Source organism: Hypoxylon trugodes (genome assembly GCF_022578975.1).
Source record: "Hypoxylon trugodes strain CBS 135444 unplaced genomic scaffold F4822scaffold_1, whole genome shotgun sequence".
In the NCBI taxonomy this organism is placed as follows: domain Eukaryota; kingdom Fungi; phylum Ascomycota; class Sordariomycetes; order Xylariales; family Hypoxylaceae; genus Hypoxylon; species Hypoxylon trugodes.
Genome location: NW_026250016.1, coordinates 4,099,221 through 4,119,715, shown reverse-complemented (window position 1 = coordinate 4,119,715; position 20,495 = coordinate 4,099,221). Strand labels below are relative to the sequence as shown.

Here is a 20,495-nt window from a genome sequence, read left to right as displayed (position 1 = left end):
ATAATAGAGTTGTCATTTAACTTGACTAAAGCGATCACCCATGGGGACTTGATGCTCTATTTCTCGCTACCATCGATGAGTCTTCTCCTACTAGTAGGGTAGCAGGGTAGCAGTGCTAAGGGGTCTTGGGAGCTAGCCAAGCCCGGGATGACGGACCCTTGGATCACCCCGAGCTACCTAACTAGCCCATGAAACGTGCGTCTTTCGCCCGCCTGTCGTATTCGAAATTTTATACGGAAGGATGATGATTGGTTCTAGATTTTCGGTTAGATCTTGATAGCTTATAGCTCACGTACCGGGAAGGTAAATTTGACGATGCATGGGGGGACATGGGGGGAGGCTGATCATTAGATTCGCCTAGAAAAAAAATAAATCCATACCTGACACTGATAGAACATGGTAGGGGTTGAAGAGGTCAATCTTTGCATGATGACATGACTGCATTACCTACTATTCTCGCTCGTACTTCTTTTTACGAATCAACACACATTTTAACCTTCTATGTCGAAGTGTAGTTGACCAAGGCTGCCATTTAACTGTTGTATAAATCAACGTTAACTTGGCTGCCTGGTTTCATCTCGGCTGGGTTTCGTTAGCAGTTCCCTTGGCGCACGTCCTCTCTAGGCCCCCATATTTTCTCATCTGCTCTTATACCTAGGGGTAAGCCACTATCTAACTGTCAGATATCGCGACTATTGCATAGTAGGTATCTAGTCAACTCAACTACCTACATGGCAGAATGGAACCAGAGTCGATAAACCCAAAAGAGACGGCGGATGTCCTTGACGAAAAGGCACCGCCGACTACCGCGCCGAGTAGTAATGCGACAACTGAGGAAGAGAAGGCTCGACGCGATGCTAAACTTCGACCTGAAAGGGAGGCGAATTTCAGTGACTATGTGGTTAGTATTTCATTGCGCAACTGAGCCCAATTCCTAGGAATGCTGACGTTGTAAAGAGGATTTTCAAATATGCCAAATTCTGGGATATCGTCCTTATGCTTGCTGCAGCAGTAGCGGCTGCAGGATCTGGTATCGTATGTATAAGCCTTATAACTGAATTTTAGGATGTTCAAGTAAACTGATAGTTTTGTCTCCAAAGACTCTTCCGTTGATGAACATTGTATTCGGTAAGACTTCTCTCAGACGATTGCTGCAGACTCGCTTTATGTGCTTATCAGTCTAATAGGTAAATTGGTCGGCGACTTCAATGGCTACTTTCTTCCCCAACCTACGCAGTCCGAAGCCGATTTCAGGACCTCTCTTAACAGGAATGCGTGAGTATAGGCCAAGATACCTTTGGTTGATTTCTGCTGTCTATTGACACTTGACGTGCTAGATTATACATCTTCCTTTTGTTTGTTGGAAGATTCACCCTGACTTACATTAACAAGGTACCGTGATGGATTGCCCCCTAATGTTTTAGAACGTTGCTCACGATGATAGTTTGCTTATCGGTTGATTGGTATTCGGATGTCCGCTGCGATCAGACTCGATTACCTGCGCCACCTGTTCAGTCAAACGATTCACGTCCTCGACTCAATGCCTCCTGGTTCTGCAGCGGGGACGATTACAACCACAGCGAATACCTTGCAGTTGGGAATTTCGGAAAAACTGGGCACTTTCGTCGAGTTCATGGTAACAATTATCGCCGCCACTATCATCGCTTTCGTCTACAGCTGGTCCTTAACTCTAGTAACGTGCTCCGTTCTCGTCTTTATTACGCTCACTGTCGGCACGATCGTCCCGTTTTACTTCAAAGGCACGACACGAGTGACCAAAGCCGAGACGAAAGCATCTTCAGTAGCCAGCGAGGCATTCTCGGCTATTCGCATGGTAGTCGCCTGTGGCGCCGAAGCCCAAGTAACCAAACGCTTTGCCGTCTGGGCGCAACAGGCGAAGAAACATGGCCAGAGAACATCCCCCCTATTGGCCTTGCAATTTAGTCTGGTATTCTTCGCGGTGACATGCGCGTTCGCCCTTTCCTTCTGGTATGGCGCGAAATCGTTTATTGAGGGCCGCCTCAACGATGTCAGCACTGTTATCATCGTGCTCATGTCCGTTATGATGATGGTATTTTCCCTCGAGCGGATATCCACGCCCCTTATCGCGCTTGGAAAGGCGACGGTCGCCGCTTGCGAGTTCTTCACCGTTATCGATGCCCCGCGACCCGAACCTGGAACGCTTAAGGATCCCGAAGTTTCCGCGAGTAATGATATTGTGTTTAAGGACGTTGATTTCGCGTACCCGAGTCGGCCGCATGTTAAGGTGTTGGATCAACTTAATCTCACCATCGAGGCTGGTAAACTTACAGCTATTGTTGGGCCTTCGGGATCGGGAAAGAGTACGATTATTGGTTTGATCGAACGATGGTATACTTTGCGTGACCAATACATCATTGCGAAGGCTACCGAAAAGGACAAGGATGGAAAGAAGGGCAAGGATAAAAAGAAAAGCGACGATGACTCGGACGGTGAAGCCCCAGCCCCCGAACCTGAAGAAACTGGTCCAGCCGTGGAGTTGAAGGGATCTATTTCTACCTGCGGGCACGAACTAGACGAGATCAACGTAAAATGGTGGCGTTCCCAGATCGGAATTGTACAACAGGAGCCATTTTTGTTCAATGACTCGATTTACAAGAACGTCGCACACGGACTGATAGGTTCAGAGCTTGAAAATGAATCTGAAGAACGAAAAAAGGAGCTGGTTATCGAGGCTTGCCAAGAAGCTTTTGCGGACGAATTTATCGATCGACTCCCGGATGGATATGACACCCTTGTAGGAGAAAATGGTTTAAAGCTTTCTGGAGGACAGCGTCAACGAATTTGCATCGCTCGAGCGGTTATTAAGAGACCTAAGATCCTTATCCTCGACGAAGCTACCTCCGCGATCGATGTCCGAGGTGAACGCATTGTACAGGCCGCGCTCGACAAGGTATCCCAAAACCGAACCACAATTACCATCGCTCACCGACTCTCAACAATTAAAAAGGCAGACACTATTGTGGTCCTGAAGAAGGGCAGTGTTGCTGAAAAGGGAACTCACGACTCCCTTTTGCAGAATGAGAACGGTGTTTACTATGGTCTCGTCCATGCTCAACAACTCTCACTTGGGGAGCCTGATGATGCCGATGACACTGACAAGCCAGAAGAAGAAGATCTTAGCGCGATTCTTAGCCGTGAAAAGAGCGCGGCGTTCTCTGACACTACAGAGACGCCAACGGCGGCTGGGTGGAAAAACCGAGGTATTCTTGGAAGTTTCGGAAGGTTACTGTACGAAGAACGATCTCGCTTCCCTATTTACGGTATTATAGTCGTGGCTGCTATGTGTACAGGAGGTAAGTGACCCCGTGAAGTTCGTAATAACTTGGACATCGCTGACTAGTGATACCAGCTGCCACCCCAGTCCAAGCGTATCTTTTCGGAAAGATCATCATCGTCTTCGCCTACGTCGATGATCTAGCTAAAATGCAATCTGAAGCCAACTTTTGGTCCTTGATGTGGTTCATCCTCGCCATCGCTACAGGTCTTTCGTATTTCGTCGTCGGAATGGTATCAAACAATCTGGCTCACGTAGGTATCCCATTACCGTACACAGATCTGTGCTAACTCTCACAACAAAGCACATCTCCGCGGAATATCGGCAGCAGTACTTCGAAAACATACTCTACCAAAAGACTTCCTTCTTCGACGAACAAGAAAATTCAACAGGTTCGCTAACAGCTCGAGTCGGTAGCGATCCGAAACAATTGGAGGAAATGCTTGGTTTCAACATGGCTATGGTTTATAATTCGTACGGACCCCACGTCGATATATGACACCTTTATGTCGAGGCTAATTCTGATCTTGTAGGTTCTTCACTCTTATCGGCTGCTTGATCATAGCTTTTGTTTTCGGATGGAAGCTTGCCCTCGTCGCTACATGCGTCACGGTTCCCCTTGGACTCGCAGGCGGCTACCTTCGCGTCCAATACGAACTAGAATTCGAAAAACTATACGCAGAGGTCTTCGCCGAGTCGTCCAAATTCGCCGCCGAAGCTATCTCAGCCTTCCGCACCGTCTCCTCGCTTACTCTCGAAGACGCCATTTGCGACCGTTACCAAGGTTTACTCAACCACCACGTCGTAACGGCGTTCAAGAAAGCAAGATTAAGAACCCTGGTATTTGCCTTCTCCGATAGTGTCAGTTTAGGCTGCCAGGCCCTTATCTTCTGGTACGGCGGTACGCTTCTCGCTTCGCGAGAGTACAACGGTTTGAATTTCTTCATCTGCTACATGGCTGGTACGTTCCCACGAAATATCCCCTTATCGAGACTTTTTACTAACATATCTCCGTGACAGTAATCCAAGGCGCCGAATCCGCCGGCCAAGGCTTCAGCTTCGGCCCCAACGCAGCGCAAGCCTCCGCCGCCGCAAACCGCATCCTCAGTATCCGCGAGTCGCGTAACAAAGACCTAAGCGACGAAAAGTCTAAAATCCCCGATTCAGAAGGCGGTATCAAGATCGAGCTCAAGGACGTACACTTCAAGTATCCGTCGCGCAACGTGTCCATCTTCAAGGGCCTCAACATCACCATCGAAAAAGGGCAATTCGCGGCTCTGGTCGGCGCTTCGGGGTGTGGAAAGACGAGTATTATTTCCTTGCTGGAGCGCTTTTATGATATCCAGCGTGGTCAGATACTGGCTAATGGAATGGATATCGCGGATGTGAATGTGTATTCGTATCGAAGACACTTATCCCTCGTTGCGCAGGAACCGACTTTGTTCCAGGGTACGCTGCGTGAGAATATATTGCTGGGTGTTGAGGGTACTGGTGTGACGGAGGAGGAGTTACATGCGGCGTGTCGCGATGCTAGTATTCATGACTTTATCGTGTCGTTACCTGAGGGGTACGATACCGAGGTTGGTAGCCGTGGTGTCTCGTTATCGGGAGGTCAGAAACAGCGTGTGGCTATTGCCCGCGCGCTTATCCGTCATCCCGATATCTTGTTGCTTGATGAGGCGACCAGTAGTCTTGACTCCGAGAGCGAAAAGCTTGTTCAGAAGGCCTTCGAGAGGGCTGCTGCGGGCCGCACTATGGTCGTGGTGGCGCATCGTCTTGCTACTGTGCAGAATGCCGACGTCATTTTTGTGCTAGGTGAGGGCAAGGTATTAGAGAAGGGGTCGCATGCTGAGTTGCTGCGGAAGAGGGGTGTCTATTGGAATATGGTGAGTATTTCTCGTTTCAAAGCATTCATGGTTGCGGCTACTAATTTGTCTCATTTCTACAGTGCCAAAGTCAGGCTCTTGATAGGTAAGAGAGCTGCTATAAAGGCATGCATACCGGTGTGTTTGGCATATAGAGTGGCTGTGGTAATACAATTGGGTAACGGGAGAAAAGCTATAAACAGATACCATCCAGCATATCACATTCGGGACCGAGAATAGTATACACGGCGTTTTCTCGCGAGCCAGTTCTTTTCACAGTTGGGATTTTTGGGGGGTCTAGGTAATACCCATTCGGCTCTGATTCATGTATAATATCAACCTAAACTCCTTTCTGTAAAAAATGAAAAGACGCCTCTAATGACTTGCTTTTTTTGTTGCCCCCCACTCTATGCTTGGTAAAGACGGGACAGTCTAGAGGTGGCGCCTATCTCATGCAGGACATGAGAGATCTCCGTGGGGGATGTCCGAAATGGATGGGTCATATTTCCGATTTTTTCCCCCAAAGTGACCAGAATCTTTTTCCTAAGAAGACCGCCTAGTTCTCCGTAGTCTTGTCGCCATCCTTGCTTTCCTCCGTGGCTGCTGCATCCGCGGTAACACCCTCCTTGCCAACACCAGCAGCAGCAGCGGCCTTCCTTCTCGCGAATCTCTTTCGTTCCCTCTGCCCATAATTCCGTCTGCGTGCCTTTTGCTCCGCTACCTTAGAGGTTGCCTTGGAAGTAGTCTTCTGCTCTGAACTTTGATCCTGGGTCGACTCCTGTTGTTGGTCCTGATCCAAATTTTTCTTGGCGATCGACCTGGTGGTAGGTTTCTTCGTCTCTACCTGAGTGGCGGTACGCTCGCTACGTGCAGCTATCCGAGCAGCGCGGTCTTTCTTTTGCTGCGAGGGCTTTCTTTGCAGGGTGTTGCTTTTCTGCATGATGACTTGCTTTTTCCTTCTGAGACAAATAGTGGGGGCGTTGAGTTGTGATTTGTGAGAAACTCCGAGAATAAATGAGATTAGAGTTATGAGTTGATTAGAGGTGTGAGTTTTGGTGTATGATGTATGATATGTCGTTTTCCGAAGCTCTGACGACTTGAAGAAATTTTAGCGTTATTCTAAAAAAATAAAATAAAAAAATTAGCTAGTTCTCCACTAGCATTTGCGACCAGGAATTGGTATTTAAGACCCTGAAGATCCACTAGCGCTCAGCGTACTTGGGCTAACCTAGCAGCAGCCTAGCCGCCTAGCTTTGTGGGCATAAACGGAAAGAATTCGATTTACTCTCTCGATTGGGAGTATATTAGAGCACTGTCAAGCAATATGGATTACTTCCAACGTAACATTTGGACTACCTACCTAGGTACATATGATTTTCTTCGTCTATTACCGCTCTCTGATTGCGTGTAGCTACCTGCAAGCAAGATAACTTGAATTGAAGTTACATGCTAGTAGCAAATGTCGTGATATCTCGAAGTGAACCTCTTCTCATTGAGATTGAGAACTGTTCATCTGTTGACGCTAATCCTTGGGTGGATTAGGATTGCAAGTCTTTGCTGACTGAGTGGCGGCTTCTTTGCGGCCAGTGTAGATTGCATCTACCAGCATAGCAATGTGAGCACAATCATCTCGGAGCGAATCAATTCGTTTGCTGATCTTCTCTTCACATGCAATGCGTTTCTCCAGTGCTGCGATCAGCCTCTCAACTCGCTGTTGGCTGTGATCGGAACTAAGAGATACGCGTAAGTTAGATCCTCCCAAGTTAGAAGATATAAGGAACACTTACGTCTTTTGCGCCTCATTTTGATAGTATGCCTTGATCTTATTCTTCAGAACCGTCAATTTATCTACGTAGTCTTTTTCGATGCCCTTCTGGATCTCGGATCGCTTCGACTTCCATTTGTCCTGCAGGAAAACGGAAGGATATTAGTGCTGAGAGTTCCGAAGGACAATTGTAGTGCACGCTCTGGCTTCGACTCGCCCCACCAAGAGATAATGCACAGGCATACAATGTTTTCCATAGCCTGCGGAATACTTGAACTCGGCTTGTACTGGAGATCTATACTCAAATCCACTTCGGAACCTGAATCACTTTCGGTCGGGCTAGGCGCCTTTCGATGGGGTGCCATGTCTAGACACGATCGGTGACTATGCAGCTAAGATTCAATACTATGAAGGAGACTTTGAATGAAAGGGGGGAGATTTTAAGAACAGAACTGCGTTTGTATTTTGAGAAAACTTCGTCACATTGGGAGCTATGGAGGGAAAAATATGATTTACATGAATGAGTTTAAATTGTTCGAGCGTAAATCGAATCTTGCATCTTGAGGCAGCTATCATCGTGCTTGCCCTTCTAAACATCCTGATGTAATGCAATTTGGGAAGGAGTAAAGTGGAGTATATATATGTACAGTCTACTGGCGTGAACTCAATCATTACATAAGCCAACATCCCACTGTATTTTTATGTCCGGCGAATTGCCGCTTATCGGATTGTACCATCTTATCAACCAGAAAAATAATCGAATTTCAGACTTGGCCAAATCTGAATCTCTACTTTCTGCGTTGACTTGCAACTTGCGACTTGGACTCACAACAATATTAGTTCATTACAATGGGTCTTTCAGGGCCTAGGATGTATGGCGCCCTCAATTTACTGTTTCAAACTCAACTATTTGCTAACATGTATGTCTCCACAGTCGCCGGAAACTCCAGCACGATCCGAACAATACGAAATGGAGTCGTGATGAGACCACCTTCGGGCAGAGGATATTACGAGCGCAAGGATGGGAGCCCGGCAAGTTCCTAGGGGCGCAAAATTCGCCGCACTCGCACCTACACTCGGCAGCCAGCGCGGCCCCGATCAATGTCATTCTAAAAGACGACACATTAGGCCTTGGAGCGAAACCAAAGCATAAGCAGAACGCCGAATGTACTGGTCTCGACGTTTTCAAGGATCTACTTGGTAGACTAAACGGGAAGTCCGAGGAGACGATCGAACAAGAGAGACAAGTGCGCTCGGGCATTAAGACGAACCTATACGTGGAGAAGAAATATGGCCTCATGAGATTTGTGAGTGGTGGACTCTTGGTGGGAGATCAAATAAACGAGTTGGTCAGCACGACTATCAAAAAGGAGGAAACTTCTTCGTTAGAAGACACTGCGGCCATTCCCCTGAAGAAAGAGAAGAAGGACAAGAAATCTAAGAAGCGAAAGGCCGAAGATTCGGATTCCGCTGAAATACTCGATACCATTCCCGAGAAGAAACGGAAGAAACGGTCAAAGGACGAGGACCTGCCGAACGACGTCGGTAGTGGTCCGGAAGCCGACGAATCAAATAGCAAGAAGAAATCTAAAAAGTCTAAACGAAAAGAAATCGAGGAAGACACAGCTAGGTCCGAGAAGAGAAAGCATAAGAAGTCTAAGAGGGACGCCAAGGTTGACGTTGAAGACGACGATGCGCCGGCCGTACCAAACGAAAATGCGCTAGAAAAGTCCAAGTCGAAGAATGATAAGAAAGAGAAGCGCAAGAAGGAAAAGAGAGAAAAGAAGAACAAGCAAACAGATACCGCGGAATCATCAACGGATGCCCCGACGCCTGCCATATCAGCCACCCCTCAAGAGAGCGGGTTATCAACGCCAACCGGAACGGGAACCTCAACTCCCCAGGCGTTTCCAACACGCAATTATTCGCGATCACGCAATATTGCATCCAAAAGACTTGCTATAGCCGATATGCAGGCACTGAACCAGGTAAGAACTCAAACTAAAACAGCCGTTTTCTGGGAATATGCTGACACAGGACAGATTTTTATGGTCAAACCAGTATAGACGCGACAGGTCACGATACGATAGTCGGAGTATTTGCGTGAGCGCCTCGACCATGATACCCAATAGATACCATTCAATATAAACATTCATATTGGACAACTGCTATTAACGCGAAACTTCGTTGGCTGTCACTTTGATTATGGGATTTTAAGGCCCGAAAAACTTATTATTACTATCAACTAAACGATTCCTAGGATCGCTGAAATTAGAGAATAGGGTGACTAAGAACAACTAATTTGGGGTATCGGGTACTATCTCGGCAGTAAGTAAAAGATATCCTGAATTTCCATCATTTCCATCATACCGGATTGCGGCCTGTTGGAAGAGGTGGGACATCCTGCGAAGTTTCCAGGCCTTTATGGATAGCTCGTTGAGACTCGGCCGGACGCGATGTTTGGTCGTAGTTCTGCATCGAGTATCCTGAAGAAGCCGAGTGGTAGCTTCTCAAAGTGATACGGGTCCAGAAGAGGCGGCGATATTCTCGATCCTTGTCCGAGGGCGAAATTAGGAACCGATATGACGGCAGCATACTGGTAAGTACAGAGACCAGCAGCTCAAGATAGCTGTAGAGATTGGTTAAGTTATTGTTCTCCTGATATAGTTTCACAGTTCGAACTGTCTCGAATGCAATTGTGATTATCGCAAGGCTGCAAATGCCGGATAGGGCAAGTTTCTGCTTCAAGCGCATGTGCAACCGCCATATCACGGGCATCGGGAGTATCACCACTATATGAATTAGGTAAGTAAATAACCCTGTTCACGCGTTGCCCCAGGCAGTTGGGGAAACAAATAAAAAGGGAGAGCTAACCGACGAGATCCGAAGTGACGTTGAAGGCGTAGTCCACCCAAATCAATTTGGCATCGAGCCCCATGACGTATGGCGTCGAGCATTGCGCTGTGTGTATTGTTAACACCAGCAATCCCAAGTACCTAAGTGGAGGAATTATCCAAACGTACCAAATGTCCAGAGGTAACGCGCGTCGCCGCATTGCCCGAAAACTCCGATCAAGCAGATTCCGTAACAGAGGGTTATGTACACCATACCCCCTAACCAGGCTTTGCCGTACTCACTGCGGGCACCGGATGCGGTCCTATAGAGGAACATGAAGGAAAATTTGACGCAGTAAAGCGAAGTCCAGAAGAGCATTTGACTTGCTACACCCCATCTGCGCAACTTAATGGTCATGGATTCAAGCTCGGCTTCTGGGGGCATTGGTGTTTCGCCTATCAGGATTGCGCTGTACTGATAACTGAGGGGAGCCTCTAATGTCGAACATATCATACAGATTATCATAAGAAGCCATGCTAGCGCCCCGAAAATGTCGTCTAGGTGGAAAGTCTTCAGGACCAGGTTGCGAATGAGCAAGCGGCCCCCAAGCAGCACAGTCGATACACCAGCGAGGGTCCAGATCACGGCCTGCCCCCAATCAGTTCAGACTTGTGGGATCTCTTGATTTTCTCATATTGGGAAGTACATACCACAAGGCCGCGTTCCGTAATCCCTTGGCCAGCCTCGTCCGCCATCGTTAATCAATTAGCTACAATAAAGACATTTATTAGATCCGATTTAATGCCATGATCTTAGGGAAATAGTCATGGAAGGCATCAGAGTGTAAACTAAGTTTCAATTCAATGCCGATGAGGATAAAGTAGATTTTATTCGCGACGAGTCTGGATGCTTACTTACCCCTACACGATCCCGAGCTCTCGGGAAGGGTCAAAGGGCTTTCTTTCGCGCGGGAAGACGAATGACACATAGCGATCACTGCTTAGGCTATGCTGTGAGACAAAAGGGTTTACTACTTACGGCATCTCTGAAATGCGATCCGAAAGGGAGGGAAAATCTCGTGTTACGATACTAAGATTATATCCCTTTAATTGGCTGTGATACTCCCGGGTATGCCCTGCGGCGTAAGTCTTATATATAGTGTTACACGACATAATTATTGGACTAGATGCTACCTAGGGTGCGTCCTTAAGTAATAGATTCCGAAGCCTCGTCTTGCTAATGTCTTACAATAATCTTGTTTATAGCCCAGCACTTAAAGCTAACTCCCAACAACGTTCTCCCAATTTCATGGGACATCGAGGCTCTGAGAGGATTTTCCAACTTTTGAAGGAGTCAAAGGAGAAGTGGTTAAGTACCTACCCAATCAATAATCGGGTCGGAGTAGGCTTTCGGAGCCGAATTGCGCACATGTTGTGTAACTTGATATAACTCCGAAATCAAAGGGAAATTTCCCTTGGATAGCAAGGGAAGTCTTATCTCTGGAACAAGGGAAGCCACATGGGATTACAGAGTAAGTGATTATGTGGGGTTGCGTCGATCGTGTTACCCAGCTGGGAGATTCATAAACTCGATTTATTTTTGTGCATAAAACTATCGTCGAATTCCCTAATACCCGGGTATCTCATTTGGTCTCAGCCCTGCCTTGTCCAGCGATCCATAACTACGAAAGATGGCCTATTATACCTCTCGTACTGGAGCTGAGTCCCTCACGACGGTTGACGTATCTCCTTTTATTACTAAAGCGGAGTACTCCGACTCGGATCGCCTCAAGGCAGCGAAGGCTCTCGTTGAAGGGCTCCATAGGTTGGGATTCGTCAAAGTTAAAGGCCATGGAATCGGGAAGGGTGAAGTGCAAGATGCTCTCGCTTGGACCAGGAAGCTCTTTGATCTGCCGTATGCAGATAAGATGAAGGCTCCCCACCCTCCAGAAGCCATGCCGCATCGCGGTTACTCGGGAATTGGCAAGGAAAAGGTGTACTCCCAGGAGGATGTGAAGGCGCAAGGTGATAACGCCGATGTTGCCGAGCAGTTACGCAAAGTGTCTGACTTTAAAGTATGAAGACCAATCACGTCTCTGTTCTAGCGCCACCAGTTCTCACCGAACGCTGATCATGCATTAGGAAAGTTATGAGATCGGGAGTGAGGAAGACCCGGTACAGCAGAATATCTGGATACCGGATCCTGTACTTTCAAACTTCCGAACCTACATGACAGCCTTATACCAAAGGCTATTCGGCATTAGCGAGATCCTGCTCGAGGTCATTAGCCTGGGCCTAGGCTTGGTTGGCAATGAGCATGCCACACTTATTGACTTGGCTGATGATCGACATTGCCAATTGCGTCTCCTGCACTACCCTGCCGTCAGCAAAGATAGATTGCAGAAGGATTTAATAGCTCGTCTGCCACCTCATAGGGATTGGGGGTAAGGATCCTGGATAGTTGTACCACATTGACTTTAGAAGGTGTACGTTTGTAGCTAACTTATCTGCTGTAGGACATTTACGCTACTTTTCCAAGATGGTGGCGGAGGGCTAGAGCTCAAGGATCCACAGTCAGAAGACTACATCCACGCGGAACCTGAAGAGGGAACTTTTGTCTTGAATATTGGCGATATGCTCCAACGCTTTACTAATGGTGTGGCACCATCCCCTTTCCCAATTGTGAAAAGTCCATAGCTAAGCGATGCTGTCTAGATTACTTCGTTTCTTCCCTACATCGAGTATCGGTCCCTGGGGCGGATACGGCACCGGAGTCGGGGCTGCCGGCTCGCTACTCGATTCCCTTCTTTGTATGCCCTGATTTCTCTCACAAGATAGCGACGCTACCGCGGTTCATTACTACTGAGAGCCCGGCGAAGTACGATCCAGTCCGGTTTGATGAATACGGAGCAGTTGTTAGTAAGTATCAATATCAAGAGGAGGAATCATAGGCGAGAGTTATATGACGCAAGGTCGAAGTTTAAGAGCCTCTTTTATTCGTTCATTGGTAGATAATTCAGAAGATATCAATATAAACGCCGAAAGCCACTATATGAAATATCTTGTTCTCGCTCAACCGACCGTAGATCTAGTCCCGACTCGACCTCGTATCGCTTAGAAGATCTAAAACCATACGCGACTAAGGCGCCGTGATTGTCGCGGTTATGCCAGCATCACCGTCATCCGGATTATCCCAAATAGCAGCCAATTTTGCTGGATACTTGCCAGCGGCTATAATTTCATCGCTGCATAAGGATCTCATCAGCGCTGGGCTCTCGTGTTAATTAATGAGTTTGACAGACCTTACTCGACATCAGGGGCTCGTTTCTCCACACCAAGAGTGGCTATATAGCAAGTTAGATCGAGACTCGACAAGGCGTATATCTATTAAACTCACGACTCGGAGGGGCGGCTATAACGATAGCACTCAGAGTGAGAAAGGTCAGAATGCGCTTCATGTTGCCAATTCAAATATGAATTGTGGTGAGAGTCGAGCCTTTCAGATAAAACCTTGATATAAGAGGGATATGTCGAATGGAATAGAGGATTGGTGTCGGTATAGAGTACATCGCGATAGAAAGGAGCCCAACTTTATAGGATCCTTAGAATGCCATTTGTATAGGACTTGCCGTGCGATATGTCGTGATCTGAATCAACTATGCATCGGTATGTAAGCTGATAGGTTTACCTAATGAGGAAATAGTGAGGGTGTCTGTCTTAAATCCTATATGAGTGCTACAGTCGTGGAATAATAATATGCCGCCCTTATCTACGAAGAGGGGAAGATACGGGAGCCTTGTTGTCGTCGTACAGGTTTCTCCATCTCCCATCTGTCAGCATCTTCCCCCCTTTACATTCTCACCCTCTCTCAGACTTCATCTCAAAACCTCAATCGGCTTCTACAATGGAACGACTCAATAGAAGTAACGGAGCTACGGGTGCAGATATTAGAGCTACCGTGGAGGTTCTAGAGGGCGAGACGATCTATGAAGAAGCCCAGACCTTGCTATCGAGCGATGACTCGGGAAATACGAAGAGGATTGTGCTTTCTAAGTATACGAAGAACCACAAAGTACATCGCACTGTTAACTATGTCCTTACTACTATCTTGGTCTGTTCTATCATCGGCGTGTGGTCGTTAGGTTTTGTGCTCCATCGGCCATGTAAGCCGAACGCTGAGAGCTTCCATTATTACTGTATGCATCATTCCACAGTAGCTGTAATGCGGTTCTCTATAGCCGCTAACATGCACCTCTGAAGCTCCTGCCCTAGAGGCCACGAAGCCTGGCTCCAGAGTTACCCGGCTCAATCACACGGAATGGTCGCCTTTCAGCCCAAGCCATGATGACCCTCTGGAGTATGTCGATGGCAACTGGACGGCGTTGTTACGTAGTAAGGAATATTCTACCGTACCTGGAAACATATAGGATAGGATCAAGACCACTAACACATCATGAAACTAGTCGGCATGATGAGCCTCAGCGAGGAAGACCTCCACCGAACCGGTGCCTCGCCAGACACCGCCGTACGTCTCCCACCCGAGAGTGGCGGGGGTTATCTTGCGTACCTAGCGAGCCACCACCACCTGCACTGCCTGTACCTCTTACACCAGAGCCTACACGCAGATTACTACTCCTCGCGCAGCGTAATTTGGGAGATGAGCCAAGAGCGGCGACTTTCGCACTGGGACCACTGCATCGAATCACTACGACAGTACGTAACATGCAACGCGGACACCACGGTGGTTACTCATAACTGGTTTGAGAATTATAACCTACCGGTACCAACCCAGGGGAACCCGCGAAGATGCGCGGATTGGGACGCGCATTTCCGCTGGCAGGTTGAACGCCAGGTAAACGCGCCTAAGGAGGAGCTTGTTAAACCTAAGGGCGTGGTGGAAATGCCGATGTTGTCGGCGAAGCCGCCGGAGGATTACCTCGAGATGTATGCTTCGGGGATCGAGCTTTAGGATGGAGTAGGTTGTATGCCGTGCGTAGACACCTGTTATTGGCTCTCATATATAGTGTAAGCTTTGATGTTTGGTACCGGTAGATTGGGTACGGAACTGAGGGGGAATATGCAAGGCATTGAGGCCAAAGGACTTCTACAATAAAACGGAAATAATAGAAGTTCCGATGAAGCTGTTAATTGGAGAGAAATAGAAATATTGAAAACTACCAAGTACAATTTTCTGTTGGTTCGCGTAGGAATGCCCCTTTTGTGGGGATAGTCGGAGTAGGATCCGGATGATGGTCTAGGTAGCAGACATCGTCATGCGATATATTACCAGTAACCGGGAAATATCTGCTGCAATCCCCTTACCCATCCATGCATCACGTTTTTCACATCTCACATACCTGAGTACTTACACAATATTATGTAGTACTTGCATGCGTATCTGCGTACATACCTAACCAATATCCCACGCCCCCCACATCATATCAGCTCACATCATGTTCTCATTCTGGCCCTTCACCCGCAGCATCAGCAATACCCACCCCTCATCTACCTACAACTACGACCTCACCATACCAGACGTCGCGGTCGACGACCTAGGGGTAGAAACGCGCCGTATCGAAACCGGCACGCATTCCACGACCGTGTACGGGTACCCCTCATCCGGGGGCGCGTTGGTGCTTCCCTATTGCAACGGGGTGGACCTGTCGTTCCTAGGGCTCTCACATTTACTTTCCACCCCCTCCACCCCTAATCCAGAAACCGAGCGATCGCCCGACGAGGCGGAAGAAGACCGTCATTGCATGCGCATGCGCCAGCTCGGAGCTTGGTCCTTTTATAGCGCAAGCGATTACTTCTGGACGGGGTTCTGCTCGCCCGAGGTTATGGATCGGAAGAAACTGGTGGTGGCGGCGTGGCCGTCGAGCGGGAAGGGAGTGTGCGTTATTGCGGCGCGGAAGGAGGAGGCCGCGTCCCGCGGTTTCGCGTGGGTGTGGAATGCGCTTAGTATGGATGAGAGATGCACTGTCGTGCGGAAATTAGGAGGGACGTTTTATGAGGACCCGAGGGAGTGTGCGGATTTAGATTTGCAGGATTTTGAAGTAGGTACCTGAGTTGGAGAGAAAAAGAGTGAGAAGGGTAAGGGAAGGGAAATTCGAACCGAACCCGGGTACGGAACGGACTCGTGGGGGAGAGGGGTGGTTACACAGATCGGATTACTGTAAGGGGATTAATGGGGGTGAAATGGGAGAAAATTGGAAGGAATTTGGAGACATTTATGATTGGTTTGTTTTTAATTATTATTTTGTAAGGAGGGACATGAATGATGATATATATACCGGGTGGTATCCATATGATGATGATTGAGAGAGTTGGGCTTGTCGCGGCACCGAAACAAGAGCACACCTCCACCACCTCGCGGACTATTATCTAATTGGATTGGGAACGATGACGAACGGAATGCGCGTCACAGCTGTCGCTAATTAATTCAACGTTCCATTCATAATTATCCGCAGGAAATTTCTGAGAGGTTGAAATGACGTACATGAAAAAACTGGGAGAATCTAGAGCGCCACGGCCGTAATAAATCATTTCCAATACGAGCGCCCAAACGGGACCCGTGGAGAGTAAGGGATTTGATGGGGAATGGCTTGGGGTCTAAGAGGTTTATGGACGTATTTTTCGTGAGTTCTGGCCATACCTGATACTTTTTGAATGTTGATACATGATATGATATGTTAGCTAAAGCTCTAATGACGATGAAAGCGATGATGTAGTCCCTTCGGAACGTTCCTGTACGCCCTGTCCCCTATCCGAATTTTGATCGGGTTATCCGATAGCCTCACTCATACGTAGCCGTACCCTATCATGACACTCATCGACTCGACTAACTAAGAATGGAGCGCGATCTTCACTGATGGGCCGACAATAGCATGAACCTAAACGCCTCGGACAATCTTTGAAATTTGGTAAATAATTTGGATGTATCCTTTAAGGCAGTCGTATGCGGCTTCATGCGCCGAAGTGGATAACCTAGGTGTCTAAGAAAGATCTTTTCAGCTTTGTTATTCAGGGTGCAATATCTATCGCATGAGCGAGGTCGGGATTACCTACAGAATGCATGATAGTGTAGTCCAATTGCCCCATAGGGCTTGTAAGCTATCCTCACCGATCCTTTGGACTCGTACTCTGACGCAAGACTACATAGGAGATCGAAATCATCGTGGACAATTTCGATTACTCACATCAGTCCCGCATCATCCACATAAAAATAGAGCTACTAGTAATATGCTGAGTAGCTAGCTAGCTCATGCTTGAAGCTCGCAGATGGGGTAATAGTTCCTTCAAAACCAGGTTAGGACATTGGAGCTCGCAGGAATAGGAAGATCCTGGGGTTGATCGCGAGGAGCTATAAACCTGGACCACTAGGAATTCATCGCGCTCCCATGAAAAGCAAAACTCGGCAGACGTGGACGGAATCGAAGCCATAACCGCCATTAGCACGAAAGTTTTTGGTCAGGATTGTCTAGACCAGGCCGGCCTTCCTTACAGGGCTTTCATGCCTTCGCTAAATTAGCGTCCACCGATCTTGAAGATATTTTGGTAATTCCTCGGTCGCGGACGTGCGTTCTGGTTGGAGAGTATTGTCAGTGGATTCTTGAAACTTGATGTTGGGACGTCAAAACCACAGAATATAGTAACGTTTTGACGTATCGGCCAATTATAAACATAAAGCAACCCTCCTGAAAAAATAAGAATAATATTAAAGTAATGGAGGATCAACGAGTAAGAAACAAGCGGTCTGATGCTTTTCACCATAGTCACCATCGTAAATTTGCCACTCCGTACCAATTCTGTCCTCGGAACGAACTTAAGCGACTGACATACATGACATGGAGCTCGGGGAATGGACGTATTGGATAAAGGCTGATAGGTACAGCTGTCACGGTCAGCGTCACGGAGCGGTTGGTGGATGGTTGAGTTGCATAGATTATTAAAGGATGGGTTGCGAGGACTTTCTTTTTCGGAGGAACGTATGCTATGCACGGATGCGTGCTCCGGCTGCATACGGCGTCATATACTACCCTTCAAACAGACGATCCGGGAATAGACCCGCATATGATAAGACCATATAGCCGGGATACACTGGGGCCGCCGGTGCCGCGGAACATCGCGTAGGTAATGAAATTAATTTGGATGTCCTCGCCGGTCTTAAAACCATTCCTATCTAGATCGGATTCACATAATCCTTGCAGCCACGTCGCGAAATCCGCCTCACTGTCAGAAGGGCGTTAAGTGGTGGCGTTTATCTTACTGTGTCAAGGGGGATAATATTCTTCGCATTTATTGCTGCCGGTGATCATTACGATCATTACACAGCGTATATTACCAAACATGTGCATGCATGGTGCTGCTTGTCTTGCATATCATCCCGTTGTTGGCGCGAGAACGGTCGCAGGATTAATGTCGAGATATGACCCAGAAAACCGTCCTATCGCATCGTGCCACTCAGTTGGTAACCTACCCTACCGATAGGGGTCTTATTTGCCAATTGCTATGGTACCCGCAAGGGAACCGTCATGTATCCAATTATTTGTGTATCATATAAAGCCGAGGGAGTATGTGATTGGATGAAGGGCACCCCTCTTGGCAAAAAGGCCCCAGAGTACGAAGTACTAAATAGTAAACTTCATAGTTGTTGGGGATGTGGCTTCGAGCTTGTCCAGCTCAAACCTGCGCGCCATGCATACTTTGCCTTGTCGGAATCGAGATGAAGGGCATTCGATATCCCCAAATTCTCAGCCTCGATGTCCGTTTTGTGGAACTTTCTACCTATTTCCAGGTTAATGGAGGGCTATTCGCGGCAGTTGTCGATAGTTTGGGGGATCGTACCAAAAGCAACCAAGCTAAAATTTGGTGTAGGAGGGACAATGTTACATGGGCTTACATAGCTACGTCATTAGATCTTGATCTTTTGCGTACGGGTAGTATGATATCTTATAACCCTAATCAGTTAACTTTCGTCACTTTCCTTTTATATAAGCAGTTTTCAATATGTGAATAGTCATTGAAATCTGTATGCATCATTAATTGTATACATTGATTATTCGTTACTAGAGACTTTTGAGTTCGACTCTAAAGTCTTAAGAATGTCTATTCTATATCTCTCTAGGTATTATCTAATTGGCTGCAGAGATATATGTGTTAGCCCCTATTCAAAGCTATGAAAGTACATAGGTACATCGGAACCTAACCCCTTTCTTACTACACGTATCTTACGATGCTGCATGAATTATGATAGTCCTAACCTCTGGAGCATTATAATCGTACAGTTGAAAGTCTAGTAGGCACCCCCTCGTAAACTCTATGCAGGTAACCGCGTAGTAGCCTAGAGATCATGTAATGTTGCCTAGACTTTGTGTCACAAGAGAATTTGCATTGATAACGGTTACTATCTGCACAGACTGCTTCTAAAGCGTTAAGTTCTACTCAAATATCGCGTACGCTTTCGCCAAAGACTCGGCTTCAATTATAACAGCTTATCTCCACCGTTATCACTTCCCACTTATCATAACATTGGTCGAACTTGTCAAAATGAAGCTCGTAAAGATGAACGATTTCTCCTAAAAACGCGCCGCAAAGGACAGCCTGTTCCTTCTCAATCTTGCCCCTTTAGGCCGCTACTACACGAAACAGCTCTTTGCCCAGAACAGTGCGCATATTCAGACTAAGGGTGGCATAGGATTACCCCAAGAGCTGTGAACCATGATCTTGAAGTTCGTACAAGAGGATGAAGAGCAAGAGGACGAAAAGGATATTTTTTGTTTGGTAAAAGCCAAGGTGATAGCAGCGTCACGAAACGGGATGGTTCTTCAGTGCTCCCGGCATGAATTTCGCTTATCCGGACGTATAACCATAGGGAATACCGCTAAAGACGGACAAGCCGTGGAGGACATTGAAACTTATCTGGATTGCGCATCTCAAGATACGCTCGAGGGGCTCAAAACCAGACCGCCTAAGCTGTCTCGGCCCCCTAACCTATATACTGTTGTCATAGGCACCGCGTCGGCTATTCCTTGTCTCTATACTTCTATTAGAGTCCCTGACATTATTGCCACAATGGAGGGCGGTATCTGTTGGGTTTACCAAGAAGGGAGATTTATCTGCCCGGGCTGTACCGGAGGAAAGGCACAGCGTTTTAATTCTTTTATGGGCTGCGGTGTAGATCTCGCCTGTCCGCTATGCATGGGCACGGAACTTTCCGAAGAGCATAAGAATTACCTTAAATCCTATTATTACCATGGCTCGGGTGTAGATGGGTCTGAGGGGGAGGAGGAGATGCGGGATCAACTAGAGGAGCAACTAGAGAAATTGGGCTACATGAATAACTGGGTTCCTGAGGGCGCGTGGAAGATCAAGGGTATGTACAACTGAAGCATTTTTCGGCTGGTCCAACTAATTACACGGAAAATAATGACGTTGAGGATGGAAAAGACTTCGTATTGATTTGCTTTAATCGTGAAGTGGATTTGGAATTGAGTTGTTGTCAATAGGGTTACCATGGTAGTGTTTGAATTGTGAGTTTGGTTAATGATATTAGTGAGTTGTTCAGAGTCTCTTGTCACGTTACACACATATGTTATTGATAGAAAATTACAACTTGTGTTTCTGTCAACATGATCGGGTCAGGCAGCGAATAAACATCATATATTGGTTAAAACGAATATTCCCTAAATGGTATGATTAAGAAAAGAGGTGGA

General features: G+C 47.2%; 9 protein-coding genes across 9 annotated transcripts; 6 read left to right on the top strand and 3 right to left on the bottom strand.

Annotated features, from left to right (window-relative positions):
- Positions 1-739: 739 nt before the first annotated feature.
- F4822DRAFT_424697 (P-loop containing nucleoside triphosphate hydrolase protein) lies at positions 740-5,291 on the top strand (the record flags this gene model as incomplete). Its single annotated transcript, XM_051460190.1, has 11 exons — positions 740-901; positions 958-1,035; positions 1,101-1,128; positions 1,188-1,275; positions 1,338-1,392; positions 1,445-3,335; positions 3,392-3,570; positions 3,621-3,790; positions 3,850-4,277; positions 4,337-5,202; positions 5,265-5,291. 11 exons carry the CDS (start codon positions 740-742, stop codon positions 5,289-5,291), a joined length of 3,972 nt encoding a protein of 1,323 aa, XP_051319994.1.
- A 1,412-nt stretch (positions 5,292-6,703) lies between these two features.
- F4822DRAFT_424695 (uncharacterized protein) lies at positions 6,704-7,311 on the bottom strand (the record flags this gene model as incomplete). Its single annotated transcript, XM_051460189.1, has 3 exons — positions 6,704-6,911; positions 6,969-7,087; positions 7,192-7,311. The coding sequence occupies 3 exons, from the start codon at positions 7,309-7,311 to the stop codon at positions 6,704-6,706; spliced, it is 447 nt and encodes a 148-aa protein (XP_051319993.1).
- Positions 7,312-7,718: 407 nt separating this feature from the next.
- F4822DRAFT_41253 (uncharacterized protein) lies at positions 7,719-9,398 on the top strand. The gene is made up of 3 exons (XM_051458959.1): positions 7,719-7,818; positions 7,881-8,934; positions 8,989-9,398. The coding sequence occupies exons 1-3, from the start codon at positions 7,796-7,798 to the stop codon at positions 9,010-9,012; spliced, it is 1,101 nt and encodes a 366-aa protein (XP_051319992.1). The 5' UTR covers positions 7,719-7,795; the 3' UTR covers positions 9,013-9,398.
- Positions 9,311-10,536, bottom strand: F4822DRAFT_424693 (uncharacterized protein; the record flags this gene model as incomplete). The annotated part of the gene is made up of 4 exons (XM_051460188.1): positions 9,311-9,738; positions 9,821-9,907; positions 9,970-10,429; positions 10,492-10,536. The coding sequence occupies 4 exons, from the start codon at positions 10,534-10,536 to the stop codon at positions 9,311-9,313; spliced, it is 1,020 nt and encodes a 339-aa protein (XP_051319991.1).
- Positions 10,537-11,048: 512 nt separating this feature from the next.
- Positions 11,049-12,765, top strand: F4822DRAFT_387483 (Clavaminate synthase-like protein). Its single transcript, XM_051456810.1, has 4 exons — positions 11,049-11,855; positions 11,923-12,224; positions 12,297-12,436; positions 12,496-12,765. The coding sequence occupies exons 1-4, from the start codon at positions 11,472-11,474 to the stop codon at positions 12,729-12,731; spliced, it is 1,062 nt and encodes a 353-aa protein (XP_051319990.1). The 5' UTR covers positions 11,049-11,471; the 3' UTR covers positions 12,732-12,765.
- A 143-nt stretch (positions 12,766-12,908) lies between these two features.
- Positions 12,909-13,569, bottom strand: F4822DRAFT_40908 (uncharacterized protein). Its single transcript, XM_051458622.1, has 3 exons — positions 13,178-13,569; positions 13,088-13,124; positions 12,909-13,025 (listed from the first exon to the last, which is right to left on the bottom strand). Exons 1-3 carry the CDS (start codon positions 13,236-13,238, stop codon positions 12,920-12,922), a joined length of 204 nt encoding a protein of 67 aa, XP_051319989.1. The 5' UTR covers positions 13,239-13,569; the 3' UTR covers positions 12,909-12,919.
- A 26-nt stretch (positions 13,570-13,595) lies between these two features.
- F4822DRAFT_387477 (uncharacterized protein) lies at positions 13,596-14,935 on the top strand. Its single transcript, XM_051456809.1, has 3 exons — positions 13,596-13,976; positions 14,041-14,172; positions 14,244-14,935. Exons 1-3 carry the CDS (start codon positions 13,685-13,687, stop codon positions 14,747-14,749), a joined length of 930 nt encoding a protein of 309 aa, XP_051319988.1. The 5' UTR covers positions 13,596-13,684; the 3' UTR covers positions 14,750-14,935.
- Positions 14,832-16,044, top strand: F4822DRAFT_40822 (uncharacterized protein). Its single transcript, XM_051458554.1, has one exon. The coding sequence runs from the start codon at positions 15,234-15,236 to the stop codon at positions 15,846-15,848; it is 615 nt and encodes a 204-aa protein (XP_051319987.1). The 5' UTR covers positions 14,832-15,233; the 3' UTR covers positions 15,849-16,044.
- Positions 16,045-19,216: 3,172 nt separating this feature from the next.
- F4822DRAFT_387472 (uncharacterized protein) lies at positions 19,217-20,380 on the top strand. The gene has a single exon (XM_051456808.1). It carries the CDS (start codon positions 19,501-19,503, stop codon positions 20,167-20,169), a length of 669 nt encoding a protein of 222 aa, XP_051319986.1. The 5' UTR covers positions 19,217-19,500; the 3' UTR covers positions 20,170-20,380.
- Positions 20,381-20,495: the final 115 nt, after the last annotated feature.

What these genes read in the sequence shown, in the direction of transcription:
- F4822DRAFT_41253 (XM_051458959.1), top strand. Translation starts at nt 7,796, where the DNA reads ATGGGTCTTTCAGGGCCTAGGAT. An exon ending in GGTCTTTCAGGGCCTAGGAT is followed by an intron (nt 7,819 to 7,880) that starts GTATGGCGCCCT and finishes ATGTCTCCACAG; the next exon opens with TCGCCGGAAACTCCAGCACG. An exon ending in ATATGCAGGCACTGAACCAG is followed by an intron (nt 8,935 to 8,988) that starts GTAAGAACTCAA and finishes GACACAGGACAG; the next exon opens with ATTTTTATGGTCAAACCAGT.
- F4822DRAFT_387483 (XM_051456810.1), top strand. Translation starts at nt 11,472, where the DNA reads ATGGCCTATTATACCTCTCGTACTGGAGCTGAGTCCCTCACGACGGTT. An exon ending in GCAAAGTGTCTGACTTTAAA is followed by an intron (nt 11,856 to 11,922) that starts GTATGAAGACCA and finishes ATCATGCATTAG; the next exon opens with GAAAGTTATGAGATCGGGAG. An exon ending in GCTCCAACGCTTTACTAATG is followed by an intron (nt 12,437 to 12,495) that starts GTGTGGCACCAT and finishes GATGCTGTCTAG; the next exon opens with ATTACTTCGTTTCTTCCCTA.
- F4822DRAFT_40908 (XM_051458622.1), bottom strand. Translation starts at nt 13,238, where the DNA reads ATGAAGCGCATTCTGACCTTTCTCACTCTGAGTGCTATCGTTATAGCC. An exon ending in TATAGCCGCCCCTCCGAGTC is followed by an intron (nt 13,125 to 13,177) that starts GTGAGTTTAATA and finishes CTTGCTATATAG; the next exon opens with CCACTCTTGGTGTGGAGAAA. An exon ending in AAACGAGCCCCTGATGTCGA is followed by an intron (nt 13,026 to 13,087) that starts GTAAGGTCTGTC and finishes ATCCTTATGCAG; the next exon opens with CGATGAAATTATAGCCGCTG.
- F4822DRAFT_387477 (XM_051456809.1), top strand. Translation starts at nt 13,685, where the DNA reads ATGGAACGACTCAATAGAAGTAACGGAGCTACGGGTGCAGATATTAGA. An exon ending in TGAGAGCTTCCATTATTACT is followed by an intron (nt 13,977 to 14,040) that starts GTATGCATCATT and finishes GCACCTCTGAAG; the next exon opens with CTCCTGCCCTAGAGGCCACG. An exon ending in CTGGACGGCGTTGTTACGTA is followed by an intron (nt 14,173 to 14,243) that starts GTAAGGAATATT and finishes TCATGAAACTAG; the next exon opens with TCGGCATGATGAGCCTCAGC.
- F4822DRAFT_40822 (XM_051458554.1), top strand. Translation starts at nt 15,234, where the DNA reads ATGTTCTCATTCTGGCCCTTCACCCGCAGCATCAGCAATACCCACCCC.
- F4822DRAFT_387472 (XM_051456808.1), top strand. Translation starts at nt 19,501, where the DNA reads ATGATCTTGAAGTTCGTACAAGAGGATGAAGAGCAAGAGGACGAAAAG.